Source organism: Bubalus bubalis, chromosome 16 (assembly GCF_019923935.1).
Source record: "Bubalus bubalis isolate 160015118507 breed Murrah chromosome 16, NDDB_SH_1, whole genome shotgun sequence".
Taxonomy (NCBI): Eukaryota; Metazoa; Chordata; class Mammalia; order Artiodactyla; family Bovidae; genus Bubalus; species Bubalus bubalis.
The window spans coordinates 20,100,651-20,118,111 of NC_059172.1; the positions used below are offsets into that span (position 1 = coordinate 20,100,651).

Here is a 17,461-nt window from a genome sequence, read left to right on the forward strand (position 1 = left end):
TTAAATCCTTTTTCTAGAAAAATGGAACACCCAGCACATAGTAAGCATAGTGGACAGTGGTGGTAAGAGTTTTCCTTGGGGCCATTGGAAAGGGAAGCCCTTTTCTGCAGAAGAACCTGCACTTTGGGGACTCCCTTGGTGGCCCAGAGGGTAAAGCATCTGCCTGCAGTGCGGGAGACTGGAGTTCAATCCCTGGGTCGGGAAGATCCCCTGGAGAAGGAAATGGTAAACCACTCCAGTATTCTTGCCTGGAGAGTCCCATGGATGGAGGAGCCTGGTGGGCTACAGTCCACGGGATCACAGAGTCGGACACGACTGAGCAACTTCGCTTTCACTGGTGGTCTGGTAATTAAGAATCCACCTTCCAGTGCTGAGGATGTGGGTTCCATCTTTGGCCAGGAAACTAAGATCCTACATGCCACGGGGCTGCTAACCCCTCACTCCTCAACTACTGAGCCCATATGCTGTAGAGCCCATGTTCTGCAACAAAAACCCGAGGGCCGCAACTGGAGAGAAGCCCCCCATTGCATCTAGAGAAAGCCCACACACCACAGCAAAGGGCCCACGCAGCCAAAAACTTTAAAAATAATTAACAAAAAAAGAAGTACTTGAACTGCCCCAGACAGCACGGGAAAGAACCACCACACAGCCTGGCACGGGAATTAGAGGCTGAGAGGAGAGGCCCAGAGAGATTCCCATGGTCGGAGCCGGGAGCAGGCCCGTGGGATGGTGGAGAGAGTGGGGATGTTGAAAAAGAAACTGTATTAGCATAAGGGCTGGTGGGGCCGGGCCCTGCCAAGTGTTTCATTGAACTGTTAGGGCAGGACTGCAAGTGAAAGGGACTCTAGATCGCTATTGTGCGTCTGGGTGACAGTTGCCAGCTCCGCCTGCTGCCTCTGGGTAAACAGTAATTATGCATGCCGGCTTAGGCACTGTTCCTCTAGCCAGCAAGGATCCTTGGAAGAATGTGCACTGGCCACTCAAACGTTTTCTTTTTCTCCCGCTCTCTCCTGCCCTCCTCCCCGCCAGGTGACCTGGTCTCGCGCGCCATGCACCACATGCAGGGGCGCCACCCGCTGTGTCCAGGCTCCAGCCCCGCCCGCCAGGCCCGCCAGCCGCCCCAGCCCATCACCTGGTCCCCCGACGCCCTCCACACACTGTACTACTTCCTGCGATGTCCACAGATGGAGTCCATGGAGAACCCCAACCTGGACCCCCCGAGGATGGCGCTGAACAATGAGCGGTAGGGCTCTGCCTTGGGCTGTGTACCTGGTGGGCCACGCGACCCCGTGTGCGTGTGGAGTGACCAACAAGGTGGCCGAAGAGCCCTGACCCTGGCCTGTTTGCCTGTGGGGAGGTGGCCTGACACGGCGCTGTGCATTCAGATGGAGGAAGGTCTGGCCCTGGAGTGCAGCGGGGCTTGTTGACCCTGGACTGATGTATTGTGGGTTGCTGAGGCTCCGAAGTTGGGCTTTGGCCCCTCTCAGCTCTAGCACTCATCACCTGGGCTCTCAGAAATTCATTTACCTCTTTTATAAAATGAGGTATTCACTCCTACCTAGAAAGGTGGGTGGTAAGACGCGTGTGAGCTCATGCTCTCAGAAAAAGCACTTAGGACAACGTCTGGGTGGTAACTGGCCCTCCATCAGTGGTAGCCGTCACCTGTTGATGACCGCGATGTCACTGTTACCATAATTCTTGTTAGAAATCTCAGGCATGTTTTGCCCCGTCCACTCATTTTACGGATGGGAACATCATGGCTCTGGCGGATTATCTGATCTCCAGCAACTTAGTGGATGAACAGCCTGAGGGCCCAGGCCTGCTGGCTTCAGTCTAGTGCTCTCCTGTAGGGGCCCAGCCCTTTCCCAACTGATGGAATTGGATCATCATCATCTTAATCCTCTGGGAGCTATCTAGCGAATGCAGAGCCGAGGCAGGCAGGGCCTGACACAGAGTGAGAAGGTGGCAGGTGGAGGCCCCTGCTTCCCTGAAGGAAGCACCAGCAGGGAGGTGGGGTCAGAGCACGGGCCCTCCGCCCCAGCTGTTTCTGCTTTGCGGAGAAATTGTTGTGGTTGTCAGAGCTTGGCTGGGAGGGTGAAAGGGCCAAGAAAACATCTGGAGAGGGTGGGGATGGGGAGAGAGGGGGCTTGCTTATTGGTCGGTGAGGTCCCCAAGGGTGCCTGAGGCTGGGTCACACAAGCAAAGGTGACTGGGAGAGGAGGCGGAAGTACCTCCCTGGGACCCGCTGCCCCAGGCTGGGCGGCTTGGCCCTTGGGCTGTGACCATGGCCATTGGCTGCGGCGTTGGCCGGGGAGGTGCTCTTCTGCAGGCACTGTGCCCAGAATCCCTGGGATGTCTTTGTGGCCACCCTCTGGCTTTCCTCCCGGGAGGATTCCCAGGGCCTGATGTTCCGAAACATGGCATCAGGGTTCCTGTGTGACCCAAGCCGCTTGTCTGCGTGTGATGGTCGCAGCTGCGCTGGAGTGGTAACACACACACCAGTGTGTGTTTAGATAGCCCATTATTTACAAACCGCACTGTCTGTGGCACAAAGAAATTGGACGCAAAGGCATTTTTCCATGAATCATTTCAAATGAGTGTTAGACACATGGAAAATTGGAACCACCAGGAGGCAAAAAGAATCCCCAAATGTCAGATTTGGGCACGGTAAGGAGGACACCTTAAGAATACCCAGGCGGGTGGACGGCCCAACAGCTCTCTGATGGCCCACCTTGGGGCTGCTAAGCAGTCCTGCTGGACTTGGGCTCCCTCTGGGAGCCCTGCCGCCCAAGGGAGGCCCTGCCGCCCTTGGAGAGCCAGGCTGGCCTTCCCGCCGCAGGCCAGGCCACATGTCCCTGTGAGGCACTGCCGCTCTGACACCCTCAGCAGAGCTCTGGGGACCCTCTTCACTCCTGTGCACAGAGGCTGGAGCTTGCTAGGGCTCCAGGGAGACACCCTTTGCTTCTGTGAGTCTGGCAGTGTCTCTGTCCTCTCCCGTCCCCCACTTCATTCCCTTGAGGTTCCTCCCTCTGTCCCGGGTCTGGAACATGGGGTCAGGTCTTGCAACCAGAATAGGGCAGAACCTCTGGGTCTGCTTGGGGATTCGATGGTTTGGGGATGTCTGGCTCTGTTGGGATTAAGGGACCTCTTCCATGACCTCGCACGCGTAGGCTAAGGAGCTCAGTTCAGTAACTTGGGTTTGGCCCATGACACCATAGATGGTACCACTGCAGCCGGTGCTCGTAGGTTTCCGCTTTGAAGAAACTGCCCTTCTGCCTTCCCTCTGGGTGCTGTGTGTGACCACGATGATGCTGACAAGGGCCGGGTGGGTCATGCACTCATCTGTCCACGAAGCTCATCCTGGGTCCCTGCTATGCCACAGGCCGCCTCTACACCAGTCGATGGGGCTCCAGTATCTCTCCATGAGGACCATCCTCCCCATGGCCTCCTGCCCTGGGTTTGGAGGGAGGAGGGAAGTAGGGACTGCAAGGGGGCAGCTTTGCAGGGGCACAAGGAGGCACTCTTACGTGCTTGCATCTGCCAGCACGGTGAGCCGGGAAGCAGTGGGGAAGGGGGCACAGGCTTCAGACAGAGCCTGAGCTCAGATCCAGCCTCCCACACAGGCCCCTCCACGCCTCAGGCTCCCTATCTGTAAAATGGGGCTGTGAGATAACACACGTGAAAGGAGCCGCCTCTTCCCTTTAAAGGGGCAGCTCTACCTACTTCTGCTACTTCCATGCCCCACAGTGAATCAGCAAGGTGCGTGCTAACATTACAAATGGGGGCACAGGGCTGGGGGGCACCGAGCTGCTGAGTACCTGGGCAAGGATTCAAATCAGGTCTCTGATCTGAAGGCCCTCGCCCTCCACCAGCCAGGCTACAGCATTCCCAGCCCCGGCTGAAAGCCAATCCTAAAGCTCTAAGAAAATCTAGGTGGGTCCCAGCCCTGGGGACCCACCTCCTCCAGGGCTGTTTCAGCCCCACCAGCCTCTCCTCTCCCAGGACACCTTCCTCGCCTCCTGGGGAGGACCGCTGCAGCTGAAACCTCCCTGCACCCTCCCAGGATCCCTTTCTTGCTGGCAGCTTTGCATCACAGGCACCAGCGAGGCATACGGCAGGGTCTAAAACACAGGATTAGTCCCAGCTGCCACCCTGCAGGGCACATCATCACCCGTGACCAAGCTCAGAAAGTGAAAGCACTTGCTGTCAGAGATCCAGGGTTACCCAGGGAGATGGGGGGAGCCTGCTTCCCCCCGCTCCGTGGTCTGGAGGAGAATGGACAGCCATCTGGCTCAGCATGGTCCTCACTCACTGTGCCTGGAGGCAGAGGGACGGGGAGCCAGAACAGAGGGCATGGTCCTCCTGGGAATGAGGAGTTTGGGGAAGTGGGGAGGGAGGTTGTGGAGACATGCAGGAGCGGAGGGAGGTCTGCTGTCTCACCAGTGAGTTGCTGGACGAGAACATCATATAGCAGAGCACATGGAGGGAGACAGATACAGCTAGAGAGGCAGAGGGGGCGGAGGTGGAGGGGGGCAGAAATCTGGCTTTCTGCCTCAGAACCTTGGGCACTGGGGGTGCTCAGACTCCCCAAGAAGTGCTGCCAGCAGCCTGGAGAAGCCAGACACCTGCGGAATACTGGGAACGAAGGTGGGCCGCTTGTCTACACCCCAGTTCATTTGCTTGAGCTTCACGCCCTGGCCCCTGGCTCCCCTCTCCCCACCCCAGCCCTGCACGGTGCCCCTCTGTGGAGAGAAGCACGCTCCAAAAGCTCAGGCCCTGCTGGTGTTCAGGACACTGAGCCAGGAGGAGCGTCTGATTTGAGATGCAGCTTAGAAACATCTGGTGTCCTGTTTCTTAGCCAACGGAGTGCAATTGGAGGGGAAAACTGCAATTCAAAGAGATCTCACTTCTCACTGTCTGATTTTAGAACCTTCAACCTGTCCCTTAGTCTCTGCAAAGCGTGAGTTCTGTAAACAAGTAACATGTACGCCTCACAGCCACCCATAAGTTATGAGTGCTAGGGAGCTAATGCAGACAGGACTTTTTTAGAGCAGGACCTGGACACCGTGAATGCTCAGTATTAGCTACTATGATGATTAGTATCAGGCAGAAGGAACAAGTGAATGCCAAGACCATGTGGCAGGAGATAGAGGGGGGACCTGGGGGTGAGAGAGAGAAACTGTGTAAGAACAAAGAAATACAGTCCAGAATGATGCCCGAGGGGGCTGGGACCTCAGGGGCCAAGGCAAGCGGAGGGCTGAGCCTGTGGCCTAGAAAGCCCTGCCCCGATGTCTGACTCCATGGTTTCAGGATCAACTGGTTTCCATTTGCCCTCTCCCCTACATCCCCTCTCAGCACCTGTACTGCTCTGAGAATGCAGGTGCTAGGAAGCCCTTCCCATGCTGCTATGAGGAGAGGCCCTCCTACCAGCAGCCACCCCAGAGCTGTCTGGTACGTGGTCCTTCACCCCCGGCAGGGTCAGAAGTGACATGGGGCCCGGAATGCTGGTTTGATACCAGACATAGTCCCCAGTTCCCATGGAGCTATTTTTGCTCAAAGTCTTTTTCCAGGTGGGATCCCAGAAGAAGGTACTCTTTGTCCAGCCCAGCCCTTGGGTGCCCTAATCCATGTCTTGCTGGCCAAGGGGGTTCCTGAAAGTATGTGGACAGAACTCAGAAAAGCTGGAGTTAGCAAAGATGTGAGCCCACAGGGTTCTGGCCAACTCTACTTAAAGTGCATACTATGACCTCAGGTACTGCCCAAGGCTGGGGGCTCCACCAGCCTCCAGGGTCATCCTGGAGGTGTCATCTCTACTATGTTCTTGCAGCGTGACATGTCAGCCCATCTTTCTAGGCCTCCAGTTTCCTTAATGGTAAAATGGTGAAGATAATAAGATCTACTGGGATTAAATGAGTTGAGTGCAGTAAAGCTGTGCCTGGTCCATAAGAATAAACAGCGGCCGTCACCCTGCCCGCCCTCCCCCCGCCCGCATTATGGTCATCAGCATTCTTAGATGACATGGTTGACATTGAGAATAGTCTCTCTTCATTGATGATGAATGTTTCTTTAGGATGATGTCTCTTTAAAAGCAGTTCTCAAGCAGCATCTGGGTTAGTAATATGACTACAACTCATACAGTTAATACTACTACTAACTACTATTGATACTACTAAGATAACTACTGCCACTACCAATAATAATAATAATGCAACTCCTAATATTACTCCTACTTACAAACACCCCTACTGATTATAGCTAGCATTATACAGCACGTATTAAGTGACAGATACGATACCATCTTAAGCACTTCACTTATTAACTCACATTTCTCGCTATACTTCTGTTGATCAGCAGGGAAGGGATATAAGAGAATCACAAAGGAGTGCCTCATGTGATTGAGTCTCTTGCCTAATAAGAGAGGCAAAAACAAGGCAAGGGGGAAAAACTGAGCATGAGCCGGCAGATAATGTTACAGGAAGCTTGATTGTCTGGTACTTCGTTAGGTCAGCTCTCAGGCCCTGCCACTGGCCTGGATTCAATCCCAGCTGTGTTACTTACGAGCTGGTGGCCTCGGTCATTTAGCCTCTATGCCTCAGTTTCTTCTCAGCACAGGACCATGAGTGCAGACTGCATAGAAGTGTCGTGGGGATTGAGTTAGTATGTGCAAAGTATTCATGCTTGGCACACAGTATGTGTCAGTCATCATCATGTTCTTTTCCTTCTTCTTTTTCATCATACTCAACATCCTGTTCCAGAGGATCTTGGAGAAGGCTGGCATCCTTGGAGTGGGGTGGGCATGTTAGAACAGACTGGGCTTCTAACTGGGCCTTAAAGACCAGCCACAAGACACTGGGACAGATGGGGTGTGAGCAGCAGAAGTCACAGAGGGATTTTGTTGCTTCACAGTGTGTATTTTGTGACCGACATGGATCTCCTTTTTTTTTTCCCCTACACTGGGCTTTCACTGCTGTGTGTAGGCTTTCTCTAGTTGCGGCACATGGGGGCTACTCTTCGTTGGAGTGCGCGGGCTTCTCGTTGCAGTGGCTTCTCTGGCTGCAGCCACAAGCAGTAGGTGGGCACACAGACTCAGTCATTGCAGCCCTCAGGCTCTAGAGCGTGCTAGCTTTGGTAGATTTTGTGCACAGGCTTAGCGGCTCTGTGGCGCATGGGATCTTTCCAGACCAGGGATCGAACCTGTGGCCCCTAGATTGGCAGGTGGATTCTTAACCACTAGGACCTGGACAACCAGGGAAGTCCAGATCTACATTTTTTTCAAACACAGAATAGGTGTATGTGTGTGTTTTTAAGTCATCACTGGTTGTTGTTTGTCTAGGTAGATGCTTCTAAGTGGGACTTGAGTGGTTTTCCCATGGAGACCTGCCTTCTCAAAGGTGTATGAGGCTCAAGCCAGCCCTTCCTCCTCCAGCCACGTGATCCGAACACGTCTCCTTACCTTCTGAGCCCTGGTTTCCTCCTGTGGAGAGTGAAGATCCCAGCAGTACTTGCTTCCTGGGGGAGCCTCAAAATCCTGGGGCAGGGCTCCCAACACACATGAAACCCACAGTGAGGAGAGGCCCTTCTTTGTTCCAGCCCGGATGCAGGAGGGGGCTGTTCCCCCTCGGATGAGCACTTTACATAAATAGGAGGCACCCGCAGACAGGCTGAGTGTTCAGTCTGAAGAAATGGGCTCATTAATCTTTTGCTCAGCTTGCGAAAGTGTTTTCTTATCAAATAATAGAGATGACGGCAGTGACGGCTTTGTACTCCTGACTTGTGGCTCCCTTAAATACCATTTCAAGAAGATTTGCAGTGTTAAGCTCTTTTCTTTCTACTCCCCCCTTTTGTGCATTAAATTTCCATCTGTTTACCAGAATGGAAGTAAAAGAAATAAAAATAGCTATTGGGTGGATTAAGTACTTTTTTCCATGCACTCCTCAGGCTGGTGTGTCCAGGGACCTCTGAAGCCACTTGTCTGTGGTCTGCACTGCACACAGGGAGCCATCCCTCCCACCCCTAGTCATTCCCCATCCTTCTATCTCCTTTTTATTTTCCTCCAAGCACCCTCCTCTGTCTGAAGCTACCTTGTCTATGGATTTGCTTACTTCCTTTTCTGCCCTCTTCTCACCCCTCTAGAAGGTAAACGCCAAGGGTCAGTGTATCCACTGTGACTCCACATAGAACATTCCCTGGCACAGAGTAAGCAGTTAAGTATTTTGTTCAGTGAGATAGGCTATAGAGCCTAAAGGTTGGACTTACGGAGTCAGAAAGACCATCCCTGGGATCTCTGCTCTGCCGTTGATGGGCTGTGTGACTATGGGCACGTTGATTTATCAGGCCTCAGTTTCCCCAGATTTTCATGAAAAATGGCTTGATCTTCTCGCCAAGGTTTTTGTAGGGATCAAATGAGGCAATCCATTGAAAGGACTGAGCACAGAATAAGCTCTTCATACATGGTAGCTGCTATTAGCTGTGTAATTACTGTTTTCATAAACCTGTGAAAGGACTCATAACGAAATCGTGTTTAATGCTTAAATAACCCAAAACAATGGTGATTTTAAAAATCACATCAACTCAAAATGCTTGTTTTCTTTTTCTCTCATATATACCTCCTTCAGTCTCTCCCTTTAATTCCATCTTATCTCACCCTGACAGTAGCCAGCGAACCAGGCAAGTGACAAAGATTTGGTAGACCAGATGGACCAAAGGACTAGCTCAGTGAAGACCATTTTGAACAGAAATATGTACAAACTTTGGATTTATCACAACCCACCGTCCAAGAATCTCAAAGAACTCTAAAAACTGGATTTCATCCACCCATTGGTTCGCAAACCGAGCAGCAAGTCAAATGCTCCAAAGTCAGTGGTGTGCTTGTGTCCCAGGCCCCTCGCTTGCTGGTTTGGTCCAGTGTTAAGTGTGGGAGTGGTATGAACTGATATATATTTACATGGGCTGTAAGCATCCGGGGGCTTCCCTGGTGGCTCAGCTGGTAAAGAATCTGCCTGCAATGCGGGAGACCTGGGTTCAATCCCTGGGTTGGGAAGACCCCTTGGAGAAGGGAAAGGCTACCCACTCCAGTATTCTGGCCTGGAGAATTCCATGGACTGTGTAGTCCATGGGGTGACAAAGAGTCGGACACGACTGAGTGACTTTCACGTCACAAACATCTGGACAAAAGTTTTTTATTTTTTTTTTAATCTTTATTATTTTTGGCTGCACTGGCTCTTTGTTGCTGTGTTCAAGCTCTCTCTAGTTGCGGCAAGCCGGGGCTGCTTCTTGTGGTGGTTTCTCTTGCTGCAGAGCACAGGCTCTAGGGTGTGATGGGCTTCAGTAGCTGCAGCTCACAGGCTTAGTTGCCCCATGGCATGTGGGATCTTCCAGGACCAGGGATCAAACCTGTGTCCCCTGCATTGGCAGGCAAATTCTTAACCACTGGACTGCCAAGGAAGTCCTGGACAGTTTTATGGCTTATAAAGCACTTTATAACCACAGCTGTCTAGCAGTTCCTCACAAGCTCTCAAGGGAAGCTCTTGAAGGAAGGCGCAGACTGAGGCCTTCTCCCACAGCAGAAAGCAAGACGAACACCCAAAATCACCCAAAGTCACAGCTAGAAAGGAACAGCTCAGAGCTTAGACAGGGAAAGCCAATGATACAGCTACAGTGAATTCACGGTGTCACAGGCAATACCTCCCTCCCGCCTTCCAGGGGAGAAAGAACAAGACCCTGGAAGCTGGTCCCTCCATCAGCACCTCCTGTGACTTGAGCTGCTCGCTCTCAATTTCTTGGGGCCTCTTCCCCCACAGGCTTGAGTTTGCTGGCTCTGGGTGGCCAGCTCAGGGGGGCATCCATCCAGCTTTTGAGAAGGAGTGAGCCAGGGGGCAAACAGAGGAAGTAGCAGTGCCAGATAACAGAGGCTGGAGACAGGATCCCAGCCCAGCCGTTGACAAGCGCCCCGGGGGCTGCCTGTTGCGTGTGACTTCCTGTCCCATTGTTGCGACCACCGGTCCCCCCGGGAAGGAGAGGACCGGGAACTGCTGGGCCTGGGGATGTTTTTATAACACATAGCCACAATCCCCTTTGTCTACAGCATCGCCAGGCTCCCAGAGAGAGCCTCGGTGCTGGGAAGTCCCAACTCCAGGGAATGGAGTTTGCTTTCTCAAAGAAGGCAGCTTCCGAGGCTGAGTGTGGACTTTCCAGACCCCTGGGGATGGGGCAGGATAGGAGCTCAGGCAATGTCTACAGTCACATGGGCGGGCTCTGGCCTGCTCCTACTTGCCTGCCAGCCAGCTCCCAGACCTCCCTCCTCCCACAAGCCCAACGCCTCTGACTGCCGCCTCCTTGGCTATTTTCATATTTCTGATTTGGGGACAGAAGGCTCTTAAGGGGTCCAGAGTGTTCCCTTGGGGCTTTGGGCCCCAGCCCAGCACCCCAGTCCCTCCTGCCTTCAGTGTTGATGAGGCGGTGGGCACAGAGGCTGGAGGTGGGCACAGCAGGCCTGCGGGCACACTACAGTAACTCTTTTCTCCCTCGTGCCTGCCTTCCAATTCTCCACCAGCCAGGGGCTCAGAGCGTTTCATGCATGACAGTTTGGTCTCTGGAAAGACCCTGGAGTCTTTCACTTTAGAGCCAGACAGCTCACCACTGGCTAGCTGTGTGACCTTGGACATGTATCCAAAACTCTCAAAGCCTTGGTGTCCACATTTGTAAAACGCAGACTAATAGTTATACCTCCCTTACAGGGTAGCTGTTAAAGGGTAAAGTTTGCTTACTTGGCACATAGTAGGCCCTCAGCAAATCTTAGCAATGTGGCTTTACTGCTTTACTACCCAGGCCAGCATCTTCCCTGAAGCTGCAGTTGGGCTGGGGGTACAGAAAGGATGATCAAGTGCTGGGAACCTTTTTCTCTGACTGAGTTGGAGTCCACTGCCTCTACAGTACAAGTCAAATTCACTGGTAACCCTAACCCTTACACATGTGCTTCTCTGCCAGGCCTCAAGAGACATGCCCCTACCTCCTCCTAGAAGTTTCTGTAAACTTTTTTTTTTAATCCTTTCATCACGTGCTCAGTTGCATTCAACTCTTTGTGACCCCATGGACTGTAGCCAACCAGGCTCCTCTGTCCATGGGATTTTCCAGATAAGAATACTGGAGTGGGTTGCCATTTCCTCCTCCAAGAGATCTTTCTTACCCAGGCATCAAACTCTTTGTCTCTTGTGTCTCCTGCGTTGCAGGTGGATTCTTTACCACTTGAGCCATTGGATTGATTGATTGATTTGGGTGTGCCGGGTCTTGGTTTCAGCACTTGGGATCTTCATTGCTGTGTGTGAGATGTTTTAGCTGTGGCACGTGGGATCTTAGTTCCCTGACCAGGGACCCAACCCAGGCCCCTGTATTGGGAGCATGGAGTCTTAACTAACCACTGAGCCACCAGGAAAGTCCCTTCTGGAAACGCTTCACCCGACTGTGTGAATGGGTCCCCTTTCTGCCTTAGACTTTGGGGTATGGGAGAAGGCAGATGCTGTGTGATGATAACCAGCTGAGTCCAGACAGGAATACCTATTCAGAGACTAAATAAAAGACCCAACCCCCACCCCAATGCTCAGCAGTTATCCACAGGATAAATGGAGCAGGACAGCCAAGCCATAGGCTCCTCTCCAGCCTGACTTGTTGGCCGAGGTCCATGAGTGTTGACAAGCATCCTCACCATGGTTTGAAAGCGTTGTGTTCAAAAGAAGGAGCTTGTGTTTGAGCAGGCTAGAGGCCCTTGCCGGCCTGACTTCTTTCACATGGTGAAAGAACTATGGTCTCTTGTCAGCCATCACAGACGCTGAGCCGGCTGATTCTGCATCTCTTACACCTTCATGCAGCAGTGAGCCCCATGGGTGAGGTGTGGCCGAGAGGCCAAGGGAGCCACACCCTAGCCAGGTGGAGAGAGGCCTGCTTTCAGCCCGCTGCATTCCAGGTGGGTGGGAAGCAGTGATACTCGGCTGGCTGGGCCAGCTGCTGACCAGCCAGGCCACCATGTGGGAGGGCCTTGGCCTGAGAGGCCAGATAGACGCCTTGAGGCTCGCGGCACTGGGAGCCCTCCCTGCTGGGTGGGAGAGGGTGGAGGGGTGCAGTCTCCACTGAAATCTGTAACATCCACCCACATAAGAAGCCACCCTGGAGTCAGGCCCAGTTATCAAAGATAGATGGCTGTGTCCCCTGAATCGAGGCTCAAGGCCACATGGACATCTGCTGAACCGCACCTGCCATTGCCTCCCTGGAACGGCTCCACCCTCCCAGAAAAACCGCCTTAGCCCCAGTCAGCCGAGTTCCCCCAGGAAGCGGTTCCTGGGTAGAAAATTCTGTGAAATGGTTATCTTTTTATCAGGGCAATATTTTCTTTCTTTTCTGAAGAGAACCATTTGTTAATACCCAAGTCAGCTCAGGCCTCCAAGCATGGAAGACGAAGTGCTTCCCCATTTCATGAGCTCATCTGGCTGACTTAGAGCTCAGGGACCCTGCGAAGAGCACTAGAGTAAGAGCAGACCCCTGAGAACATGTTTGCAGCTTGAGGGCTCTGCCTCCAGGAGTGAGAGGCGTGCTGTGCATTTCTAAATTCAAAAGTTGAGTCTCTTACGTGGGCTTCTGTCCTGAGGGATGGACAACAGCAGTCTCTGCCTTCAGAGAAATTTTAGTCTGAGGAGAAAGCAGGCAATGCCAGCTAGCAAAATGATTACAGCTGGTGTATGTTTGGGGGCTTCCCGGGGGGCACTAGTGGTAAAGAACCTGCCTGCCAGTGCAGGAGACATAAGAGATGTGGGTTCGATCCCTAGGTCAGGAAGATCCCTTGAAAGAGAAAATAGCCACCCGCTCTAGTATTCTGGCCTGGAGAATTCCATGGATAGAGGAGCCTGGCGGGCTACAGTCCATGGGGTGGCAAAGAGTCGGACAAGAATGAAGCGAGTTAGCATGCATGTGCCGTGCAGGAGCAGAATGGAGACCAGGCTCGGGCGGGTGGGCAGAGAGGGCCTCCCACTGCTGCAGGGAACCCACGAGCCAGGCGAGGTGCTTTACCCAAGTGCTAAACACTAGGGAGGCCGGGAGTTCGTGTTTGCCTGAGACCCTTGTCTCTTATGCCTGCTGTCCCAGAGCTATTGGCAGGAGCACTCCTCTTCCTTCTCAAATGTGGTCCGGCTTGGTGACAGATTACACAGTTACTGTGCTTAATACTCATCGTTCCCAAGATGAAAGCGGTGGCGTAGGGTCCAGAAAATGGGAAGCCAGAGTAAACTTACTAAGCTAGGTGGCGGCGGAGTACACCATTTGGGAGCTTGGATCTTGGGGGTACCCTGCCTGGGACTACCTCCCCGCTCTGCCACTTACTAGGTGTGTGACCTAGAGCAAGGTACTTGACCTCTACAGGCCTCAGTTTCCCCATGTATAAAGTGGGGACAATAATAATACCTGTTTCCTAAAGTAGCAATGAGGATGAGATGAGTCAATAGATGTAAAGGGCTTAAAACAGTGCCAGGTGCTTAGCAGATGCTCTGTACACACTAGCTGTTTGTGTTTCCCGAGTAATCCTGACTGCCTGAGGAGCTGGGCTAGGATACCCCTATTGCCACACTATTGGCCTCCCATCCGTAGCTCATGTTGGGGTTCCCTGATGGGCAACCAATAGGAAGAGGCAGGGAAGTCGTTCACAGCCAATCATGACTGGGTTGTAATCTAAATTTATATCCATATGCATATCTGAGCAAGTAGAGGTTTTTCTGATGCCTCTAATCTGTACCAGATGGGTTTTAATAAGAAAAGCATATTTCCCCGAAGAAAGCCCCAAGCCCTGCCTCTCACAGAAGTCACCTGACCCCAGGTGGAGATTCTGTTAGGGGTCAGCTGCCAGGTCCGAGGCCAAGGGACTGTGGGGGCAAGATAGTCCTCAGAGTCAGAAGAGAGATGCCTGCTCAGCTCTGACTCCAAGCTGAGCCAAACCACTCTGGTTTACCAAGCCATTCTAGAAAAATAATTAGTCCAAGATGTGAGCCAGACTAGAATCGCGTCCTTTGTGCTGGGAGTGGAATCTGACTTCATTTGGGACAATGTTGGTTTCATTCTCCATGGATGTTTTGGCTTGGTGTTAGGCCACCGCAGCCCTCCAGAAATCTTGCGGGATCTGGGGTTGAGGGCCTCAGAGTTGGCAAAGTAGAGCCAACCTTGACTTACCCAGAGCAGTCTCTGCTTGAAGAGCTGGCACTTGATTGGGAAAAGGTTGGCATCTTTGCAGGTTCTTGACTGTGCCACTTGCCAGGCCCAACCCAGGCAGCATGGCAGGGTGGGGTGCAGAAGCAGTGTGCTTCCGAGCAAGGTCCTGAAGAGAGAAGGATTAGAGGGAAGGTCACCCCATTCCACCCTAGGGCTCAGCAGTGACCCTCACTAAAGGCAGGGCAAAATCAGTGCAAGAATTTAGGGCTGAGGGTGGGAGATCTCCTGGCCAGCCCCTCCCTTGACCATCATCTGTGTGGCTGGTCCTTGTGAGAGTCCTTTCCTAGACTAAGGATCCTTACCTCGGGGTGGGCTGACCTTAGATGGTGATGAGGATATCTTCTTATGGAGCTAGCCTAAGGCATTGTGGGCCTCCCCAAACCCTTCCAGCTCCAGGAGCCAGGCCTGTGCCCCAAGGCCCCATCTGCTCCCAGTCAACAGTGGAAGGCCCAGGTTTCCCTGGGCTGAGCTCAGGCCAGGTGTCGAGGGCCTACCCAGCCAGTGGGCACCTCCCAGACCCACCTGCCTGAATACTTGAACCCAGTCCTCATGGGTGGGCACAGAAGGAACAGACCCAGACTTGGCCTGCCCGGTGGGGACAGAGGCACAAGGTCTTATCAAGCCTGGGCCTCCAGTTCCAGGCTTGTGCCCCATCTGCCAACCTGACTCTCTCCCCAAGGCCCCTGCCCACCTCAAGGAAGAACAGAGCCTGCTTTGAGCTGGAAATCGGAGGCGTTTCCTGTTTCATGTTGTTAAGACACCGCTTATGGGACTGTAATCCCAATAAATCATACGCTTGCTGAGTGGGGCAGGGTTTGTTTTTTTTTTTTTTTTTTTTCCGGGCTGCAGGGACCTCTTAAAACCAAGGCCTTAAGAAGTTTATTCCCTTTCATTTCTTTTTTAATGGGAAAAAATGGCTTTTGCAGGCCTGGTCCTGGTGAGGGGCCTTGTGAGCCTGTTAGCTTGATATACTCAGGCTCAATTGTTTGATTAAAGAGGGAGAAGAGAAACTGAGTCACGACACTTGGAGCTGGTCTCCCTGTTGCTGCTGAAGGGTTCTCTGACCTTAGGCGAGACACTGGGCCTCCCGGGGCCTCTGTTTCCTCCTCACCCCACTTCCTGTTAAAGGCCCACTTTCTTTGCTATATTTTACGAGTTCTCCACATGACATGAATTGCTATTTTATGCGCACAAAGACAAATGCTTGGAGTCGGTGACCCTTTTAAGTGGCCTTGTTTGTCACAGTAGCAGCCCAACCGGATGTGTTTGCAAGTGTATGTGTGGTGTTTCCGAGGTTAAGCCGCCAGCAGCCCTCAAGGACTGCAGGTCCCTCACAGTATCCCATGCCCACCCCCTCACACCCTCGCTTGTTCATGACCCCAAAGTTCCTGGGTCTGTGTTGTCCTTGCCCCTTCCCCGGTCTAGGGTTCTTGACGGCCAAGGCCCTGCACCACCAGAAACAGTCTCCAGATCACACTCGACATAGTGGTTGTGTTTGTTGCTGTGTTTTATGAGCTGGGGTGGAGTGGGTGGTGGGCAGCTCGCTGGCAGGCTTTTGCAAGCTTTACATGTTTATACTTGCAGGAAGGTTGGGGGGTTTGGAGAGGGAATTGGCTGGGCTTGATGAAGGCTGGAGCTGAGGCATTTAATAGATTCTTGCAGCCTTTTCTGCTATTATGTATTTTCTCTATCAACAGACACTAAAATGATAGTAACAGCTAACCTTTACCAAGAACTTACCATGTGCTAATAAGCACTTTATGTACATACTTCTGGCTGTCTTGTGAGGTGGCCCTATTATCGATACCCATTTTGTTGATGGGACAGCTGAGTCTAGAGAGAGAAGATAACTTGCACAGGATTATAATTTAATTCATCAAGAGTGCAGTGGATTGCAACCTAGGGCAGTCTCCCTCAAGAGCCCGTGTACTTGACCTCTGTACAGAAGGTACAGCTTTTATCTTATGGAGGCTGTGAAATAACAGCAAAAGGGCTTCTCATGATGGTAAGTGTCTAGAAACCACCAACCTAACCCCATGTTTAAAAGAAAAACAGGCCCAAAGAAGGTAATGATATGCCCAAGGTTATAGACTCAGTTCAGTGGCTTCTAGAAACTAGGACTTTCTCCCAGTGAAGATTCGGTGTGGAATCCTCAGATCCTTAAGCCAGGAGTGTGCATGTTCACCACACACCATTCTAGAATTGACTGGACTGGGGGGGGATGCCAGCCCCACGCCTGAGAGCAGCATTGCCCCAGGGCAAGGCTGCATTTGCCTGAGGCAGCAGTTCTCAAAGTGTGGTCTGGGGACCCTCTGGGTCCCAGAGGCTTCTCAGGAGGCCCCAGGGTCAGCATTATTTTCATAACAATGAGATGTTATTTGCCTTTTCACTCATTTTCTCACAAGTTCTTGGGGAGTTTCTGAGAGACTGTGTGACATACAAGCATAGTATCACTCTGATGGCTGACAGAATGTGAACCTATGTGTTCAGAGGTTTGAAGTTCTCTGTTTTAATTTCGGATACAGTAATTAGCGATAGAACAACACACATAAACAAAAGCTCTTTGAGGGCATGAATAATCTGTAAGAGTACAAAGGGGATCCTGAGACCAAAGCACTCGAGAACTACTAGTCCAAGGTGCCAGGCCCAGCACAGGACAGGCAGTGGCTTGCGGCCAACCACAGCCTGGCGAAAAGGCAAAAAGAGGGAAGCGGGCCTTTTTCTCTGGAACCAGAGAGACCCTGGGGATGGTGCATAGCCAATCATTCCCAGCCTTGCTCCTCTGGAGCGCTTTCACCCCGTGTTAGAACACAGCCGTGGCCAGTACAGATGGGAGTTTTTATAGGGATTTTCCAGAATGTCCAGTAATAAAGACCAGCTTCTCAGCATGCCCAATGGGCTAGATGAAATAACCTGAAAGGAAATAGTAGCCTGGAGCCCACAGGCCAAGGGAAGGATGTTACTGAGAAAGTCCATGAATTGCACGTCATTTTACTTTCCTATGGGCCACAGGTCAGCCGGTGGGTAGGCCCAGGAGAAAGGCCCAAAAGGATTATTTGGGGGGCTGCAATGGCCTTGGATGTGCACAAGTGGGCACCAGTCAGAGGCATAGTGATAGCCTTAACCCTGGAGTATTTTTGTATGTTGAGAATATTAATCAGTGTGCAATACAGGGAAGAGAAAACACCTAGGATGTTTTCAACAGGAAGGGATTTAA

The 17,461-nt window shown here is 52.3% G+C and overlaps 1 protein-coding gene across 1 annotated transcript in view; it reads left to right on the plus strand.

The window, feature by feature from the left end:
• The window catches only part of ABTB2 (ankyrin repeat and BTB domain containing 2), a 186,844-nt gene that overhangs the window by 143,804 nt on the left and 25,579 nt on the right, over positions 1-17,461 (plus strand). The window contains exon 3 of the mRNA XM_044929273.2: positions 1,030-1,243. Within this exon, the coding sequence (XP_044785208.2) occupies positions 1,030-1,243 (214 nt within the window). The remainder of the gene's footprint in view (positions 1-1,029; positions 1,244-17,461) is intronic.